Source organism: Petromyzon marinus, chromosome 74 (assembly GCF_048934315.1).
Source record: "Petromyzon marinus isolate PM22_M1 ecotype Great Lakes invasive population chromosome 74, UKy_Petmar_22M1.pri1.0, whole genome shotgun sequence".
NCBI lineage: Eukaryota > Metazoa > Chordata > Hyperoartia > Petromyzontiformes > Petromyzontidae > Petromyzon > Petromyzon marinus.
The window spans coordinates 8,161,620-8,181,597 of record NC_133740.1 but is presented as its reverse complement, the minus strand read 5'-3'; the positions used below and the strand labels follow the sequence as shown (position 1 = coordinate 8,181,597).

At 56.7% G+C, this 19,978-nt stretch overlaps 1 protein-coding gene across 1 annotated transcript in view; it reads right to left on the bottom strand.

Moving 5' to 3' along the window:
• The window catches only part of LOC116958225 (rho GTPase-activating protein 45-like), a 123,197-nt gene that overhangs the window by 76,633 nt on the left and 26,586 nt on the right, over nt 1-19,978 (bottom strand). Inside the window, exons 2-3 of the mRNA XM_076056184.1 lie at nt 17,572-17,883; nt 16,777-16,888 (exon numbers count right to left, since the gene is read on the bottom strand). Of these exons, the coding sequence (XP_075912299.1) occupies nt 16,777-16,888; nt 17,572-17,883 (424 nt within the window). The remainder of the gene's footprint in view (nt 1-16,776; nt 16,889-17,571; nt 17,884-19,978) is intronic.

The following is a 19,978-nucleotide window of genomic DNA, read 5'->3' as shown; positions in this document are numbered from 1 at the left end:
GCCGAGTCGACCTAGAGGAGGCCCAGCGCCGGTTCACATAATCATCTCTGGTGTTGGCCGTGAGCGGGAATCGAACTCGGGAATGCCACAATGGTGAAATGTTAACTACCTCGCCTGGTATACAGGAGGTCGTGGGTTCGACCCGACCCTGACACCTGCTGTATATATGGAGTTTGCATGTGGCGACATGTTAACTACCTCGCCTGGTATACAGGAGGTCGTGGCTTCCATCCCGACCCTGACGACGCCTGCTGTATATTTGGAGTTTGCGTGTGGCTAGGAAGATGCCAACTACCTCGCCTGGCTTGCAGGAGGCCGTGGGTTCGATCCAGACCCCGACGTCTGCTCTATATTAGGAGTTTGCGTGTCTCTCTCTCTCTCTTCATCTCGATCGCCCCGTGGTCGTGTGGAATTTTTTTTTTCCTCCGGGATCCTCCGGTATTTCCCTCCACATTTAGAATCAACATTACGCATTTAGATTATTTCACTGCTGCTATACATTTCCACATGACACAAGCCACACATCATTTGTGAACGCCAGGTCACACTAATGAAAAAGCCAATGGCTCAGTTGGCTTTACCTGGTAAAATAAAAATAAAAACTATTTTAGTTTTATTTGTGCAATTCGTTACTTTGCACCCCTATCGAATGTTGGCATTGTTTATTGTCGTAACGTTCTGACCCCGTGCAGGAGCATTATAGCGCATCGGATTTCTCCAGTGTTAAATATTCTGATTGTGATCACCAATTGAGTGACTTTGCCGTTACGAACCCGGCTCACCGGTGATCATCCAAACCGGTCCTGGGCCTCCCCTAGGTCGACTCAGCCTCAAATAAGTACCTGCTGCGGTGTGTAAACATCGCCACTTTGGGAGACAAAGGCGGCCAGGCGTGTGTGGTGCTGGCCACCCACCCCCTCGTGTGCCATCGTGCCGGCATTCATAGGTGCTCGCTAGTCGCTAACAGCACTTGCCCCAAAAGTCTGTTAAGGCTACACGGTGGATCTTGGTGTTTAACTATAGGAGGAAGTTGAAGAATCCACAGGAAACCCTTACTGAACAGGGGGAGAATACAAACACTCCACACAATAAAAAACAAATAACAGACTGTTGGGGCAGGTGCTGTTAGCGAGCACCTATGAAGGCCAGCACAGCACACGAGGGGGTGGGTGGCCAACACCACGCCCGGCCGCCTTTGTCTCCCCAGTGGTGATGTTTACACACTGCATCGGGTACTCATTTGAGGCCGAGTCGACCTAGGGGAGGCCCAGGACCAGTTCAGATAACCGTCACTGGTGTTGGCCGTGAGCGGGAGCCGAACCCGCGTGGCGCCAGGTTTGTGGGGCAGTGCGCTAACGGCTACACTGCCGCTCCCCATAGACTCAAAACACAGGCACACACAGAGACCCCCAGGACTCGCACAGATCTATAGGAAGGAGGAGGCATCATCACAGCAGCGAGGATCCACCACTCCTCGCTGCTCCTCCCGACGCATTCACCCGGCTCATCGACCAGCTCGGTGTAAAACAAAAAAAAAACTCCCAGCAGCAGCAGCAGCAGCTGCTGCTGCTCAACATCAACAGCAGCAGCCACACACGCACAGGGAGATCGTGCTCTTGACAAACGTACGTACGTGTACGTGTATGTGCGCACGTTGAACTTAGACACACGTACACGTACGGTTGTCGTACGTAGCCAACCGTGCTGATCGGAGAGCGATTTGGCAGTTATTCAGATGGACGAGTCCATCTATATCCGTGGTGCTAACGGTAAAAAAAACCCGCCACTTTTTTCAAAATGTTCTTACTGTGGTTTTCACACCTGATGATGATTGCTTGTGTTGCAGTCGAAACGTCGTGAGAATTTTATTGTTTTATTTTTTTCTCTTGTTTTATTGTTTCCCTTCTATGCGCCTTTACTGAAAGAACCAAAAATATGAATCCCTGGCAGTTACGAAAGCTTTAAATAAATAAATAAAACTCCATTAATGTATAATATGCCATATAAAATATAATTTCTTATACAGTACTCCGGAACGGATGACTTCCTTTCCATTTATTTCTTATGGGCAAAATTCGTTTGGTGCATACGTCATTTTCGGTATAAGTCCTCCCTTCTGGAACGAATTAACGACGTATAACGAGGTACCACTGTATGTATAACTTCTTTTGCACCGTACGTAGCCAATCGTGCCATTTGGAGGTGCAGGGGAAGGGCAATAAACTAAACGCAAAAAGCAGTTCTAAAGAAATTAGCTGTCAATGTAGTATAGTGGTGTAGTGTATCATAGTGGATAGCGTATAGCGTAGTGTGTACGTATAACGTATTTTGCACCGTACCGAGCCAATCGGAGGTGCAGGGGAAGGACACTCAACTAAACACAAGAAGCAGTTCTAAAGAATTGCAGTATCGAGTAGTGCAGTGCATCGTAGTGCGTAGCGTAGTATGTCGTGTATAGTGTAGTGCGTAGTGTAGTGCACGCATGTCGAACTTCTTTTGCACCGTACGTAGCCAACCGTGCCAATCGGAGTCGCGAAAGACGCGTTTGCGTTGATCGCCCCCCTACCTCCCACCCACCACCCACCACCCTCCCCCCCCCCCCACCACGGCCGCTCGCCCGATGCTTTTTTCCCAACGTAACCACGACGTCGGAATCGGCGCCACCACGCACGGCCACCGCGCTTTGCCAACCCCTGCCACCCCCCCCCCCCCCCCCGCCTCCCCCTCACGCGAAGAGCCACAAAACCCCAAAGACCAAACTTCGCCCCGCTCCCTCGCCCGATAGCACCGAGCGGAGACCCTGTAGGAGAGCGAGAGAGAGAGGGGGGCCACGGGGCAAGGCCGCACACGCCTGATGGGTTACCCGGTACCCCCAACGTAACCGCGACGTCGGAACCGGCGGCGGCGGCGGCGGCGACGGCACCCTTCGCGGCCACGCACGGCTACCACGCTTCGCCAAAACCCCCCCCACCCCGCCCCCCCGCCCCCCCGCCTTCCCCGCAGGACTTGAAGAGCAATAAAAACCCCCGATGACCAAAGACCGAACCTCGCCCGCTACCACCAAGCAGGGGACCCTGTGGGAGAGTGAGAGAGGGGGGGGTGGAGAAAGGGGAGCGTAGGGGCTAGGGAACGAATGTGAGGTCGTGGTGGTGGTGGTGGTGGGGGTGGATGGCTGCGTACCGCTTTACCAGTCCCCCACCCACCCCCCACCCCTCCAGCGGGCGTGGGAGGACGCGAGCGCTTGCGCCCTCCGCTCCCTTTAAAGGCCATCACTGCGCACGAGTGCCCGTCCGCTAATTGCCAGATGGGAGTCCTCCACCGCCGCTGTAAACACGGCCCCGTGGCCGCCGCCTCCTCCTCCTCCTCCTCCTCCGGCTGCTGCCGCCGCTCCTCTCCCAAAGACGGACAGGATAATTGGGAGGGGGAGGTGTAGTGTCCTCCTCCCCTCCTCCCCCTCCCACCCGTGCCCTCCTCCCCCTCCCACCCGTGCCCTCCTCCCCCTCCCACCCGTGCCCCTCCCCCCGCCCCCCCACGCTGCCCTCCTCATTGCCCCCATGCCCTCCGTGCCCCCCTCTTTCCCCTCCTCCCCCTCCGTGCGTACGAGTGTGTCAGTGCGCGTGTGTATACGAATGTGTCCGTGTATACGAGTGCGAGCGAGTGATATAATGCGCGGCCGCGTTATTTATTTCTCCGCTTCCCCTCCGTACCCCTGCTGCCGCTGCCGAGCGTAGCGCGGTGTTTGTTTTCTGGAGGCGCTTCCTGTGCCACTGCGACCCGGCCTTTCCTGTTATTAGCGCCAACCGCAACCCGCACCACCATAGCCGCCACCGCCGCCGCCGCCAATGCCACCACTACCATTGCCAATGCCACCGCTGCCACCCACCACCATTGCCCGTCGCAACCGCCACCGCTGACATCGCCACCTGCCCGCCATTTGCCGCCACCACCACCATTGCCACCGCAACCGGCACTATTGCAAACCGCCACCGTTGCCACCGCAACCACCACCGCTGGCATTGCCACCGCCCCCCCATTTGCTGCCAGCAGCACCTATGAATGCCGGCACGGCACGCGAGGGGGGTGGGTGTGCCAGCACCACGCCCGGCCGCCTTTGTCTCCTTCGTGGCGATGTTTACAACACACCGCACCGGGTGCTCATTTGAGGCCGAGTCGACTTCGGGGAGGCTCAGGACAGGTTCAGATAATCGTCGCCGGTGTTAGTGGCCGTGAGCGGGAAGAACCGAACTCGGGTCGTAGTCAGGTTCGAGGCGCAGCGCGCTAACCGCTGCACCGCCGCTCCATACACACACACACACAGACAGACTAAGCAGCCACAGAGTAAACTCCAGAGGTCAGAAAACAGTAGCAGGCTGCAATCTGAGACTCCATATGGGACGGGTGGACCGCGGGTCGGAGTGGGTGACAGTCAGGTTTGCGATCAGCCGCTTTCACTTCCCCATCAGTAATTATAATTATTATATAATGCTAATTATGATATGATACGAATTATATCATTATTACTGAAGACGGTGGTGGTGGTGGTGGAGGAGGCTCGTGAAGGACGCTGCTGGGCAGTTGGAGGCAGTCGCCCTCCAGCAAAGACAACGGAGGGCGGAGGAGCGGCGCTCACAACAACGAGCGGAGCGCCGGGCGGCTAAAATGCAACGAGTTGCCACAGTAGGGGGTACAGGTGGTGCATCTACCAGCAATCTCAGTCAGCCAACCCCATGGCACCTTCTGGGTCTGTCCTGTGGGGCCCTCCTGTCAGCAAGCCTTCACACTTCGCGTGATAGCCTCAAAGTGCACCTGGCCTGGCACAGGCGCCGTGGTGACGTCACCATCACTTAGTTGCGACTAGCGGGTATTGGGATTGGTATTGGTGGGGCGGTGGAAGCGGATGATAATTGCATCGGTGGGACGAGAGACACACCATCGCCGTCACAAAAATAAGCATTACGTAATTCGTCTCGTAGAATAATTATTATTGTTGCATGCGTAGGGGCGTTACGGGAGGGTGACACGCGGTTGTATAACGGTGGCCACAAACGCGTCCGATAAAGGCCACCACCGTGGGGGGGGGGCTGTGGGGGGGGGGGGGGTGTGGGGGACGCTGTGATCCCCTCCCAGCCCCGCCCCTCGGTGAGAAACAGTATAAAAGGTTGGGGGGACCCGGGGAGCTGAGAGGGGAGTTCCACCAGGCCGAGGTGAAGAGCCAGTGAAGAGAGAAGAAGACCGACTAGCCAGACCCTGCAACTCATGGGACTCGCTGTCCTTTTCAGGGCCGGGCAGAGCGAGCCAAGGGGTGCGACGCCGGAGCCGCGAGGGCCGATGTCCTTCTGAGGGCCGGGCCCGTGTGGCCGGTGATCGAGAGCTGCGCCGAAGCTGGGCCCAGGTCAGATAGCCTCCAGGAGGGGGAGGACCAGGATAGAGGGAAGTAGGGAGCTAGCGTGGGGCATTAACTCGGGGTAACACTTCCCTCTGTATAGCACGGGCGAAGACGCCGTTACCCTCTTCAAGCGTCAGGGTCGCTACTGCTGAAGCGTTTGTAATAAATACGTGTTGCCTCAAGTCAACAGTCTCCGTCGTCACTAAGGCCGCTGCACGTGCAATTATAATTGGGTGCGTGGGGTGCTGGCGCCATCATTGATACGGCGCTGCACCAATCTCGGTAATGCGAGTGACGTCGCTTCTGTGTGGTCCAGCCTAGGGGCACCCCCAGCGGCAGCTGCCCCTGCGTGGCGCAAGGCAATCGTCATGAAAGAAGGCGCTGCGGTACAACGATGAAGGCAGACTGCGACGGAATCGCCGGTCTCGCCGGTGCTAGCCAATCAAGTGAAGGGGGTGCGGCTAACCGCCATCCGAGCATCGCTTGCCAATCAATCGACATTTTCAGGACGGCCGCCCGATCAACTTTGAGCCGGGCGCCGGATCGACAGAGCGTAATCGATACGATCAGCCTCGATTGAACGACCCCGCAATACCACGCACATGGGCAGAGGCAACGCCAACCCCAACGCCTAAACCCTCTCTCTTCCCATATAAAATCGGCAAAAATCTACCGGACATCTGTAAAGTAAAAAAATAATAATAATAAAGAGCTTCGTAGCTCAATCGGATTCCTCCAGCACAAACACACCGATTCCACAAACCTCCGATTGGCGATTTCCACCCAAGGTGTCTTAATTCCTTAAAAAAAATCGCCCTATTACACAGCCGCCAGGGGCTTGCTGCGGCGTTTCGATTCACGCGAGACGCCGCCCTCGCTTGATGCGGCTCGCTGGAGCCTCTGCGGCAGACGGGAAAGGGGGGCAGGGGCAGGGGCGTCTAACTCGGCTGTCCCGGTAACTGGCGCCTGTATTCGCGGCTGCGAGCGTCTCCACCGGGTTGGCGCCAGTGAGGGGGCGCGCTTGGCGCAGCGGTTCGCGCGCTGCGGCCTGAGTTCCGATTCCCTCCCCGCTCGCGGCCGCCGACGATCATCTCCCGGCCACGTAACGGGGCCTCCTCCTCCTCCTCCTCTCACCACCAACCCCCCCCCTACGTCGACTCGGCCTTGCACACGAGTGCGGTGTGTAAACACTGCCTCCGTACGTACGTACGTACACGTGCGTGGAATTTCTTTCGCGCCGTACGTAACCAAACGCGCTGAACCGGAGGCGCCTCCGGGGGAGACAAAAGCTGCTGGCGCTGGCGCTGCTGCTGCTGCTGCTGGTGCTGCTGGTGCTGCTGGCGCTGCTCGCTCTACGATCACTTGCCCCGGCGGTCTGTTGGGAGGGCAGGGGGACCTTCGTCTTTGTCCTCGAGGTTGGGCGTTGCTTTTGGAGAGTATGCAAGAAAGATGACGCTTGGAATGTCGTGCCGCCCCCCCCATGAAAACGCGTTATCTTGCTCGGTGATCCACGTCGTAGTTTTGTCTGTGCGTCCGTGTGTTTATTTACGTGTGTGTGTGTGTGTTTTGTATGTTTGTGTCATGGGGAGCGGTGGCGTAGCAGTTGGCGCACCGTGCTACGGTATCCGGCTGTGACCCGAGTTCGATTCCCGCTCACGGTTCACAGACACCGGTGGCGATTATCCGAAGCCGGTCCCGGGGCCTCCCCTGGGTCGACTCGGCCTCAAATGAGTACCTGGTGCGGTGTGTAAACATTACCGCTGGCGAGACAAAGGCGGCCGGGCGTGGTGGTGACCACCCCGGCCCCCCCATCACGTACCGTGCCAGCCTTCGTCATTAGGTGCTACTTACTAACAGCACATGCCCCAACAGTCTGTGTGAAGGCTATACGGGGTTTCTTCGTCTTTGAGTGCACCTGGCCTGGCACAAGCACCGTAGTGAAACGTCACCGCCACTTAGTGGCGAATGGTGGCCGTTTGCTGTTCTTGTGCGGGTGTGTGTGTGTGTCTGGACACGAACCCGGCCATGACCGGAGTTCGATTCCTGCTCACGCCAATCAGGCCAACCAACACCAGCGACGGTTACCTGAACCGGTCCTGGCACTCCCCAAGGTCGAACCAGCCTCAAAAATGAATACCTGGTGCGCCGCTGGAGAGACAAAGACGGCCGGGCGTGGTGTGGACCACCGACCCCCCTCGAGTGCCGTGCTGGCCTTCACAGGGTGCTACTCACTAACAGCACTTGCCTCAACGGTCTGTTGAGGCTACACGGGAGGGAATCTTTGTCTTCAGCGAGTTTATTTACGCGGGTTTGTGTTTGCATGTCTGAATGGGCGCGCGTGTTTATGTTCGACGAGTGAACGCTGCTCATCGTCGTCGTTGTTGTCATCGTCGTCGCCGTCATCATCATCATCAGCGGCCAGGATCCATCCCCGATGAAGCTTGAGGCAGCTGAATGGAGTTGAAGAGAAACTCACAAACAGCGCCCTTGTTGCGATAGACCCAACCGCATTAGAGCCCCCGGCACCCCCCGAGGTTAGAACTTCCACGAAGCTGCTCATTGGCCCACCCACCAAACCGCATCATCCACTGCACAAACGATGGCAGTACACGCGGATAACTGATGATGCACAAATGGAAAAAAAAAACACTCTACCGTGGCAGCGGCGCGACTGTGATCATCCAGAACAGGCCCGTAAGTACAACGTAGAACGACGCCAATGGCCCGCTCCACAAACACGGAGGAGGAGACATCACAGCGATGATGATGATGATACGCTACTACTCCGCTTGCTCCTACTGAAGCTTGACCACCTGAACGCGGACACTGTAGTCTGCGCTTGCGTCTACATCACCAGCCGTACCCCTATCCAAACCCCTATCACTATCGCTACCCATAACACTACCTCGACCCCTATCACTACCTCTATCACTATCACTGTCCCAACCCCTATCACTGCCCCAGAACAGACCATGGTCCACCCCCTAAACCGCATCACCCACTGCACAAACCATGGCAGTAGATGCGGCTACGTGATGATGCACAAAATGACAATGAAAAATCTCTCCAGGAGAAGTGTGTGACTGTGGTCGTCCAGAACAGACGACGTATACCGACGCCAATCGCCCGATCCACAAATACAAAGGAGACATCACGGTGGTGATGATGATGATACACTAAGACTCCGCTTGCTCCTGCTGACGCGGTTATTTGGCCTTGACCACCTCAATGCGACACTGTCGTTGTTGCTCTGCATCTATAATCGGCCATACGAAAGACGATCTATCCACTGCTGGATGAAGGCTCGTGTTGCCACATCCAATCGTCTGACAGGTGTCGAGTTGGTTCTGTGTGTACACGGTTGAGAGCACTGGGAGCCCAGCATTGAGGAGTCGCAAGAGCGCGTGGGTGAATGAGTGTGTTAATTAATACGTGGGTGAGTGAGCGAGATAGTAGGTGAGCAGGTAATTGAGTAGGTAAGTGAGCCGGTAATTGAGTGAGTGGATGACCAAGTGAGTGAGTGGGTGGGCGAGTGAACGAGTGGGTAAGGGATATGGTGGATGAGCCGGTAATCGAGTGAGTGGATGAGCGAGTGGGTGAATGAGTGGGTGAGTGAGCGAGATAGTAGGTGAGCAGGTAATTGAGTGAGTGAGTGGGTAAGCGATTGGGTGAGTGAGCCGGCAATTGAGTGGATGAGCAAGTGAGTGAGTGAGTGGGCGGGCGAGTGAATGAGTGGGTGGGCGAGTGAATGAGTGGCTACGGGATGTGGTGGATGAGCCGGCAATCGAGTGAGTGGATGAGCGAGTGGGTGAATGAGGGGGTGAACGAGTGGGTGAGTGGATGAGTGTTGGGGAATGAGCAGGGTTAGCACTGGTTAAACCACTACGAGCCCGGCAACCTCAGTTCGAACCCAGCTCACGGCCACCGATGCTAGGCAGTAACATCAGAACCGGTCCTGGGCCTCCCCTAGGTCGAGTCAGCCTTAAAAATGAGTGCCTGGTGCAGTGTAAAACATCACACTGTGAGGAGGCGGGGGGGGGAGATACAAGTGCGGCCGGGAGTGGTGGTGGTGGTGGCAACTCAACCCCTTCCGTGTACCGTGCCGGCCTTCATTAGGTGCTCGTGAACAGCACTTGCCCCCAACAGTGTGTTAAGTCTATATGGGGGATCTTTGTCTTTTGTGTCTGGACACCGTGACGTCAGCGAGCCCCTCTGGCAACTGCGGGCGGCAGAGGAGCGACGCTCACAACAACGAGCGGAGCGGCGGGCGGATAAAACGCAGCGAGTTGGCACAGCGGAGGGGGGGGGGGGAGCACAGGTGGTGCATCTGCCAGTCATCCCAATCGGTCAACCCATGTGGCACCTGGGTCTGTCCCGTGACCTCCTCGTGCCAGCCAGCCAGCCAGCAGCAGCAGCGATGGACGCGTAAACATCTCAACTGGGGAGACAAAGGCGGCCGGGCGTGGTTGCTGGCCACACCCACACCCCCCCCCCCTCTTCGTGCGGCGTGCCGGCTTTTATCGGTGCCGCCCGCTCGCTCACAGCAGTCGCTCCCGACAGTCTGTGAAGGCTACACGGGGGACCTTTATCTTTGTGCGGTGTGTGTGTGTCTGCTCAGGAACAAGAGCCACAATCACCACCGTATCTGATCTCAGATAACGATCTTCCCCGCGATGGTGACGATGTCAGCGAGGACGGATGGTGACTTGGGATGGCCCGCAACAACAAACGCTGCCCTCCTTCCTCTTTCTCGCTAGCTCTGCCCCTCGCCGCTCTCCCCTCCCTCGCCGCTCTCCCCTTGGCCCCCGGATTGGCCGGATATTGCGTCTCGTGTCCAGCTACACATTCCACAGATCGCACGCATTCTCATCGCAAGAGTACCTCCCCCCCCCCCATCTCTCTCTTTTCTCTCCCTCTTCTCTCCTGTCCCTCTCCTCTCTTCTCTCCTGTCTCCCTACCTCTTCTCTCCTGTCTCCCTACCTCTTCTCTCCTGTCTCCCTACCTCTTCTCTCCTGTCTCTCTCCACTCTTTTTTTTACAATCAGAGGATACAAGAAGATGCTCGGTGTAGTCGGCACTTTGCTCCGTTCATCATTTCGTTTTTTTGAGGGTTTTTTTTATGCTTTGCTTTATGTAAACCCCCCACTCTTATCTATTCTCTCTCCTGCCTCTCTTTCTCTCTCTCTCTCTTCCGTCTCTCACCATTCCCCACTGTGTTCGAACTCGACAAACGCATCTTTGTGGCCCGGTTTCCACACAGTTGCCACCACGCCGGCTGAAATACCAAAGCCAAGTTGGTGGGGGTAGAGAGATGGAGGAGGGGGAGGGGGTGCAGTCTGGGTGGGGATGGTGCCTAGATATACATGGAAAGCCACAGAGAGACAGGGAGAGCGACAGCCCCAGAGAAGGGGGTAGAAGAGATGGAGGAGGGGGGTACTTAGACAGACATGGAAAGAGAGCGAGAGAAAGAGACAGGGAAAGAGAGAGATAGAAAGAGACAACGAGAGACGGGGAGAGAACAAGGCGAGAGAGACAGAAAGAGACAGGGAGAGACAAGGAGAGACAGAGAGACGGACTCTTGACAGGGAAAAACACGGATAATCACGCAGCGATACAGATGGAAACAAGATTCAGAGATACGGAGACAGACAAGGTGGGAGACAAAGAGACACGGAATGATGGAGATTTACAGGGAGACGTTGAAAGAGAGTTCACGAAGACACAGAGGTGCACAGGGATAAAGCGAGAGGCGAGATATATGGGGATGTACATAAAGAGATACACCACAAACTTTTTTTATTTTACCAGTTAATGCCCACGGAGCAACGTAGCTCTTTTTCAGAAGCGACCTGCCTATCACAAATGATAGCTCAACGAAGCAGCTCATCGCGTGGAAATCTGAAGCAGCCACACTCTAAAACTTTGATGTTGATTCTAAATATGGAGGGAAAAGCCGGAGGTCCCGGAGAAAATCAACACGACCGCGGGGACAGCGAAAGAGAGAGACGCACAAACTCCAAATATACAGCAGGCGTCAAGGGTCTGGATCGCCCCCACGACCTCTTGTATACCAGGCGAGGTAGTTAACACGCTCGCCACTGTGGTGCCCCATATACAGACACGAAGAGATATATACGGACAGACACAGAGAGACACGGAGAGATGGAGTTAGAGAGAAGTTAGAGAGACAATGAGACGTGGAGCGATACACACACAGACACAGAGAAAACACGGAGAGATACATAGTACAGACACAGAGAGATACATACGGACAGACACAGAGACACGGAGAGATGGAGTTAGCGAGAGAGACAATGAGACGTGGAGCGATACACACACACAGAGAAACACGGATACATACAGAGAGATACATAGTACAGACACAGAGAGATACATACGGACAGACACAGAGAGACACAGAGAGATGGAGTTAGAGAGAGACAATGAGACGTGGAGCGATACACAGACAGAGAAACACGGAGAGATACATAGTACAGACAGAGAGATACATACAGACACACAGACACGGAGAGATGGAGTTAGAGAGACAATGAGACGTGGAGCGATACACACACACAGACACAGAGAAACACGGAGAGATACATAGTACAGACACAGAGAGATGCATACGGACAGACACAGAGAGACACAGAGAGATGGAGTTAGAGAGAGAGAGAGACAATGAGATGTGGAGCGATACACAGACAGAGAAACACGGAGAGATACATAGTACAGACACAGAGAGATACATACGGACAGACACACAGACACGGAGAGATGGAGTTAGAGAGACAATGAGACGTGGAGCGATACACACACAGACAGAGAAACACGGAGAGATACATAGTACAGACACAGAGAGATACATACAGACACACAGACACGGAGACACGGAACTATTGAGAGAGATGCAGAACGGGGAAGGGAGATGGTGAAGGGAGATGAGGAGCGGGAGCGCGTGACGTTCTCACGTCGGAGATAATCACGCCGCGACGGAGCAGGCAACTCGTGCCCGCTCGTCTCCGTGTGTGTGGGTACTTGTATGTGTATGAGGGGAGCGGTGGTGCAGTGGTTAGCGCGCTTCGCTATGAACCCGGCGACCCGGGTTCAATTCCCGTTCATGGCCAACAGCGGTGACGACTATCTGAACTGGTCCTGGGCCTCCCCTAGGTCGACTCAGCCTCAAACGAGTACCCGACGCGAATGTATAAACATCGCCACTGGGTAGACAAAGGCAGTCTGGTACGGTGCTGGCCACCCACCCCATCGTGTGCCGTTCCGGCCTTCATAGGTGCTCACGAACAGCACTGGCCCCTACAGTCTATTAAGGATATACGGGGGATCTTTGTCTTTGTATGTGGTGGTAGTGGTTGTGTTGGTAGTGGTGGCAGTAGAGGTGATAGTAGTAGTGTTCGTGGTAATGGTGGCAGTGGTAGTAATAGTGGTGGTGGGGTGGTGGGGGTGGTTGTGGTGGCGGTAGCGGTGATAGTAGTGGTGGTGGTCGTGGTGGGGGTGGTAGTAATAGTGGTAGTGGTGGTAGTGGCGGGAGTAATAATGGTGGTTGTGGTGGTGGTGGCGGTAGCGGTGATAGTAGTGGTGGTGGTAGTGGTGGCGGTAGAGGTGGCAGTGTTAGCGGTGGTGGTCGTGGTGGGGGTGGTAGTAATAGTGGTGGTGGTGGTGGTAGTGGCGGGAGTAATAATGGTGGTAGTGGTGGTGGTGGTGGCGGCGGTGATCACAGGCTTCCGGGCCACGCCCAGGCAGAGGAAGAGGGCAAAACCTCAAAACTCCAATCGCCTTCCCAAGGGAAGAGCTCGCACGCACACACACACACGTGTGTGTACACACACACACACGTGTATATACACACACACGTATATATACACAAAGACAAAGATACCCGTATAGCCTTAACAGGCTGCTGGGGCAAGTGCTGTTAGAGAGTAGCACCTATTAAGGCCGGCACGGCACATGAGCGGGTGGGGTGGCCGGCCCCGGCACCACATCCGACCGCCTTCGTCTCCACAGTGGCGGTGTTTTTACGCACCGCACCACGTTACTCATTTGAGGCCTAGTCGACCTAGGGGAGAGGCCCAGGAACGGTTCAAATAACCGTCACCGGTGTTGGTGGCAATGAGCGGGTTCGTAGCGCGGCGCGCTAACCGTTGCGCCACCGCTCCGCGTACACACACACACATATACAGACGGCAGCGGCCCGGCATACCCGAATAAACAAAAACAGCGCGTATATGTAAACAAACACTGGCTCACTCGTATAAACACACACTTCTTATGGGGGGGAGGGCGGGGGGGGGTAGAGAAATTACTCACAAACACTCCACTTAAAATCAGATAGCGCCCCGTTCTGGGTGAGCTTAGGGAGCAGTCAACAATCCCAGCGACCGTCCCAAAGCAACATCCCCACCCACCCCCACCCCCCGAGCAGCCTCAACTTTCAGATGCACGGGGAAAGTTTAGAATGCAGCCGCTATCAAAATGTCCCGTGCGGTAAGCGCAGCAGTTAGTCGCGCTGCGCTGCGCTTCCTGGCTGCGAACCGAGATCGATTCCCGCTCACGGCCACCGAAACCTGCGGGGGATTAATCTGATCCGGGTCTTGGGCCACCTCTAGGTCGACTCGGCCTCAAATGCGTACCCGGTGCGGCGTGCAAACGTTGCCACTCGGGAGGCAAAGGCGGCCCCGCGTGCGGTGTCTCGCCCTTCATGGGCGCTCGCTAAACGGGTCGGTGGGTGTGTTGGCGAGCGAATGGGTGAATGGGCGAGTTCGCGAACGAGCGAGTTGGTGGGCGAGCGAGTAAATTAGTTGGTATGTGGGGGGCGAGTCGTTCACTGGTTCAGTGAGCGAGCGAATTCGTTAATAAACTAAACTGTTTATTTTTATTTTTCAAGGTAAGGCCCCACACGGAGCTCCACAGCCTTTTCTCAGCAGCGACCTAGGCCACAAATGATAGCTCAACCAAGTGGGCTTATCATCACGGGCAAATTTATGGCGGCAGCCAAATAATCGAAACGTGTCCTGTCGATAATAAATGTGCAGGGAAAAGCCGGAGGATCCGGATAAAAAATCGAAATGACCACGGGTAGAACACGCAAACTCCAAATATACAGGCATTAGGGTTAGGATCGAACCCACGAGAGACATCCTGTATAACTCCTATATAGCAGGCGAGGTGTGTAACGTCTCATCACGATGGCGTCCGAGTTGATGGGTGAGGGAGCGTGCTGACGAGCACGTGAGTGAGCGAGTGAGTTCAAGGGTGGGTGAGCGAGTTAGTTGGCGAGCGAGTAGGCTGCGAGCGTCCGAGTGAGCGAGTTTGTGAGGTAGTAAGCTGAGCGAGTGCGTGGGTGGGTGAGTGGACGAGTGAGTGCGTGAGTTGGTGAGCGAGCGAGCGAGCGAGCCAGCGATTGGGTGGGTGAGTGGGTGGGTGAGTGGACGGGTGAGTGCGTGAGTTGGTGAGCGAGCGAGCGAGCCAGTGATTTGGGTGGGTGAGAGGACGGGTGAGCGGTCAGCAATCCTAAAGCACAATCGTGCAGCCCTCAGTTTTGGGCCTATCAGTAGCTATGAAAGCGTTCGTGTGCGTGACCTACGCGCGTGCGCGCGAGGGACCCGTAGCGCAGCAATTGGCGCACTGCGCCACGAACCTGGCGGCCCGAGTTCGATTCCCACTCGCGCTTATCTGAACCGGTCCTGGGTCTCCCCTAAGTCGACTTGGCCGTAAACGAGGGCCATCAGCATTAGGGAGACAAACGGTGCCGGTCTTCACATTCAAAATCCTGTACACCAGGCGAGGTAGTTAACATCTCGCTACACGCAAACTCCAAATATACAGCAGGCGTTGTCGGGGTCGGGATCGAACCCACGACCTCCTGTACACCAGGCGAGGTAGTTAACATCTCGCTACACGCAAACTCCAAATATACAGCAGGTGTTGTCGGGGTCGGGATCGCTACACGCAAACTCCAAATATACAGCAGGTGTTGTCGGTGTCGGGATCGAACCCACGACCTCCTGTACACCAGGCGAGGTAGTTAACATCTCGCTACACGCAAACTCCAAATATACAGCAGGTGTTGTCGGGGTCGGGATCGAACCCACGACCTCCTGTACACCAGGCGAGGTAGTTAACATCTCGCTACACGCAAACTCCGAATATACTGCAGCTGTTGTCGGGGTCGGGATCGAACCCACGACCTCCTGTACACCAGGCGAGGTAGTTAACATCTCGCTACACGCAAACTCCAAATATACAGCAGGTGTTGTCGGGGTCGGGATCGAACCCACGACCTCCTGTACACCAGGCGAGGTAGTTAACATCTCGCTACACGCAAACCACAAATATACAGCAGGTGTTGTCGGGGTCGGGATCGAACCCACGACCTCCTGTACACCAGGCGAGGTAGTTAACATCTCGCTACACGCAAACCACAAATATACAGCAGGTGTTGTCGGGGTCGGGATCGAACCCACGACCTCCTGTACACCAGGCGAGGTAGTTAACATCTCGCTACACGCAAACTCCAAATATACAGCAGGTGTTGTCGGTGTCGGGATCGAACCCACGACCTCCTGTACACCAGGCGAGGTAGTTAACATCTCGCTACACGCAAACTCCAAATATACAGCAGGTGTTGTCGGTGTCGGGATCGAACCCACGACCTCCTGTACACCAGGCGAGGTAGTTAACATCTCGCTACACGCAAACTCCATATATACAGCAGGCGTTGTCGGGGTCGGGATCGAACCAACGACCTCCTGTACACCAGGCGAGGTAGTTAACATCTCGCTACACGCAAACTCCAAATATACAGCAGGCGTTGTCGGGGTCGGGATCGAACCCATGACCTCCTGTACACCAGGCGAGGTAGTTAACATCTCCAAGGCACCGCGGCGCCTTCCCTAACAGCACTTGCCCCAACGGCCCGTTGAAGGCCATAATAGGAGGTTGTTTCTGTTGGGCTGGATCGCGTAAATATAAATGCGTCGTTAAACCCGCCACCGCCACCCGACACAGCCAATGGAGTAGTAAGGTTTTCGTCACATAAACAAAACGTGCCAATCAGGTTACGTGTCGGGAGAGAGTAAACCCACTGCAACATTTTGCAATTTTAGAATCAGAATATTTACGTATTACTGGAGGAATCCGACGAGCTATGAAGCTCTTTTTCAAGGGGACAACACGGGGGTAAGAACGTGACGACGACAACAACAACAACACAAAAAACACGACGGAAGTGCAGAGTACAAGAAAAGATAAACAAAGCATGCAAAAACACGCATCACAAACTAAACGTTGCGACTCCTAAACCCACCCCCCGGCCCCCCTGGCCCCCCCAGCCCCCCTTGCCCCCCCCCCCACCACCACAGCGGCACCCACCTGGGTTGGAGAAGACGTCACGGAGCTTGCCGAGCGCGTCGGTGAAGAGGCGCACGTCGGCCGTGAGACGCGAAACGTCGCCCGGGTCAACGCTCGCGCCGTGCCCCTCGGCCTGACGCACAAAGACAAAGATACCACCCCCCCCCCCGCCACCAGCCCCCCACTCAGTGGTAGCCTGAAGAGACTGTCGGGGCAAGTGCTGTTAGCGAGAAGCACCTGTGAAGGCCGGCACGGCACACGAAGGGGGGTGGGTGGCCTTTGTCTCCCCCCGCGGTGGTGTTTATTGCACAGCGATAATCGTCGCCGGTGTTGGCCGCGAGCGGGAATCGAACTCGGGTCACCGGGTTCCTCAAGTGCAGCGCGCTGCTAACCACTTACGCTACCTCTCCAAAAGACACAGATCCCCCCGTATAGTCTGAAGAGACTGTTGGGGCGAGTGCTGTTAGCGATGAGCACCTATGAAGGCCGGAACGGCACACGAAGGGGGGGGGGGGGGGTGTGGATGGCCAACACCACGCCTGACCGCCTTCGTCTCCCCAGTGGCGATGTTTCACTACACACCGCACCAGGTGCTCATTTGAGGCCGAGCAGACCTAGGGGAGGCCCCCGGGGACCAGCTCAGATAACCGTCGCCGGCGTTAGGTTGGGGCCACAGCGGAGCGGGATGACCCGAGTTCCATTCCCGCTCACAGCGTCAGGGTCGGGGACCGAACCAAACGTCGCCGCTGCCATACCCGGCGAGGTGGTGAACATCTCCGTGCCACCACGGCACAAACCCACCCCCAAGAACCTCACCTCGAAGACGGACCCCAGGCTGGTGGCGGAAGGGCTGCGCGCGTGCACCGCCGCGCCGCCGCCGCCGCCGCCGCCGCCGCCGGTGCCGGCTCGCAACGACGCCGTTGACGCCACGTGCCGGATACCGGCGGCGTTGGGGGAAGATCCGGCGCCGCAAGACATGGCGGAGCGCACGCTGGAGTGCGAGCGCGCCGAATGGCGCTGCAGCGGCTGCGGCTGGTGCTGGTGGTGGCGCAGGCTGGCGGGGCTACGGCGCGGGGAGTAGGCCCGCCACGGGGGAGACGCGTCCGACCAGACGGGCAACGCGTCCTGCTGGTGGCCGCGTGGGTGGGCGGGGGAGGCGGTGAGGGGGGGTGAGGACGGAGGGAGAGACAGAGTGAGAGACACGGACGGACAGATGGACTGGACAGAGGAGAGTCATGCCAGGCGTCGTGGTCGTCATCGTCTCGGCACAAGGGTGGCGGAACCACAAACAAAACCAAAACGATAAGCACGGTGGGAGAGAAGGAAGAAGTATCACACTTACTCACCACCCGCTTACCAATGGAGGAACCATCAACTCATTCACCGATTCACCCACCAACCACTTGTGAAACCATCCACTCGCCCGCCTAGTCCATTCATCACGAGTGAAACCATCAATTCACTCACTCACCGATTCACGCGCCCACCCGCTCACACCCACCCGCCATCTCAATCACTCACCGATTTACTCATTCGCTCGCCTCACCGATCCACCCACTCACCCAAAGGCTATCTCAACATACATTACACGTACGTACCACACTGAACCGCACCACATGAACCACAGTGCGAACCGCGCGCGCTTGAACGTGCTCTGCATGAGCCATGCCGCATGCCGCATGAACCTCACACACATGTAACCGCGTGAACTGCACCACCGCATGAACTCCACGAACCATACACACACGGAGCGCGTGAACCGCACCGCATGAATCTCACACATTTCTTTACAACTTTGCACTGTCCTTCCCCCACCCCCAACTCCCACTCCCACCTCCGATTTGCATGGTCGGCTACGTACGGTGCGAAATAAATCAGTTCAAGCAACCACGTCGATCGATGCGCGGCAAGCGAAGTCACCGGCACAGGACGTCACGCGTGGTCACAACACGCTGAGCGACGTTGAGCCACGCCACGCCACGCCACATCGAAGGGGACGCCGTTGACCCTACCTAGCTCTGCCAGGACAAGGCGGTACGGCAAAAAAAGTTGACCTCCAACTGTTCCGTCTGTGCGGGATAAAGCGCTCACCACCCCCCCCCACCCGCTCGCGCGCACTCATGCACACGCGGGTTTTGCCTGGGCGCTTCGGTTATTTTATTTTTATTTTGGCCCAAACGAAGGCGACGGCTTATCATCGCGCGTAAAAATCAACAGCAGCCAAATATTCTAGAACGCTTGTTAAGTTAGAAGTGCGGAGGGGAAAAACCGGGCGACCCTGAGAAAATCCACGCAACCGTGAGAAGAATACGCAAACTCCAAATATGCAGCAGGCTGATATCAGGGTCGGGATGGAACCGACGACGTCTCGTACACCGGGCGAGGTAGTCAACATCTCGCCCAAAACCCATCGGGTCGCGGCGGACGGACGCGGCGTGGGCGTGGCTAGCGAGACGGCACACAACGTGCCGTCTCGCGAGCCACCGGTTCGCGTCACGCGAGGGGGGGAGGGGCACGCCAGCGTCACGCGAGGGGGGGGAGGGGCACGCCAACGTCACGCGAGGGGGGGGGGGGGCACGTCAACGTCACGCGGCGTTGTCGTCGCTTCCCCCACCCCCCCATCTCCACCCCCCCCTCTCCATCTCCCCCCTCTCCAGATCGAACCCAAAACCTCCTGTACACCAGGCGAAGTAGGTAACATCACCACCCCCTCTCTCCATCCCCACCTCTCTCCATCCCTCCCTCTCTCCATCCCTCCCTCTCTCCATCCCTCCCTCTCTCCATCCCTCCCTCTCTCCATCCCTCCCTCTCTCCATCCCTCCCTCTCTCAATCTCCCCCTCTCTCCATCCCCCCCTCTCTCCATCTCCCCCTCTCTCCATCTCCCCCTCTCTCCATCTCCCCCTCTCTCCATCTCTCCATCCCCCTCTCTCTCCATCTCCCCCTCTCTCCATCTCCCCCTCTCTCCATCCCCCCCTCTCTCCATCCCCCCCTCTCTCCATCTCCCCCTCTCTCCATCTCCCCCTCTCTCCATCCCCCCCTCTCTCCATCTCCCCCTCTCTCCATCTCCCCCTCTCTCCATCTCCCCCTCTCTCCATCTCCCCCTCTCTCCATCTCCCCCTCTCTCCCTCTCTCCATCCCCCCCTCTCTGCATCTCCCCCTCTCTCCATCTCCCCCTCTCTCCATCTCCCCATCTCCCCCTCTCCATCCCCCCCTCTCTCCATC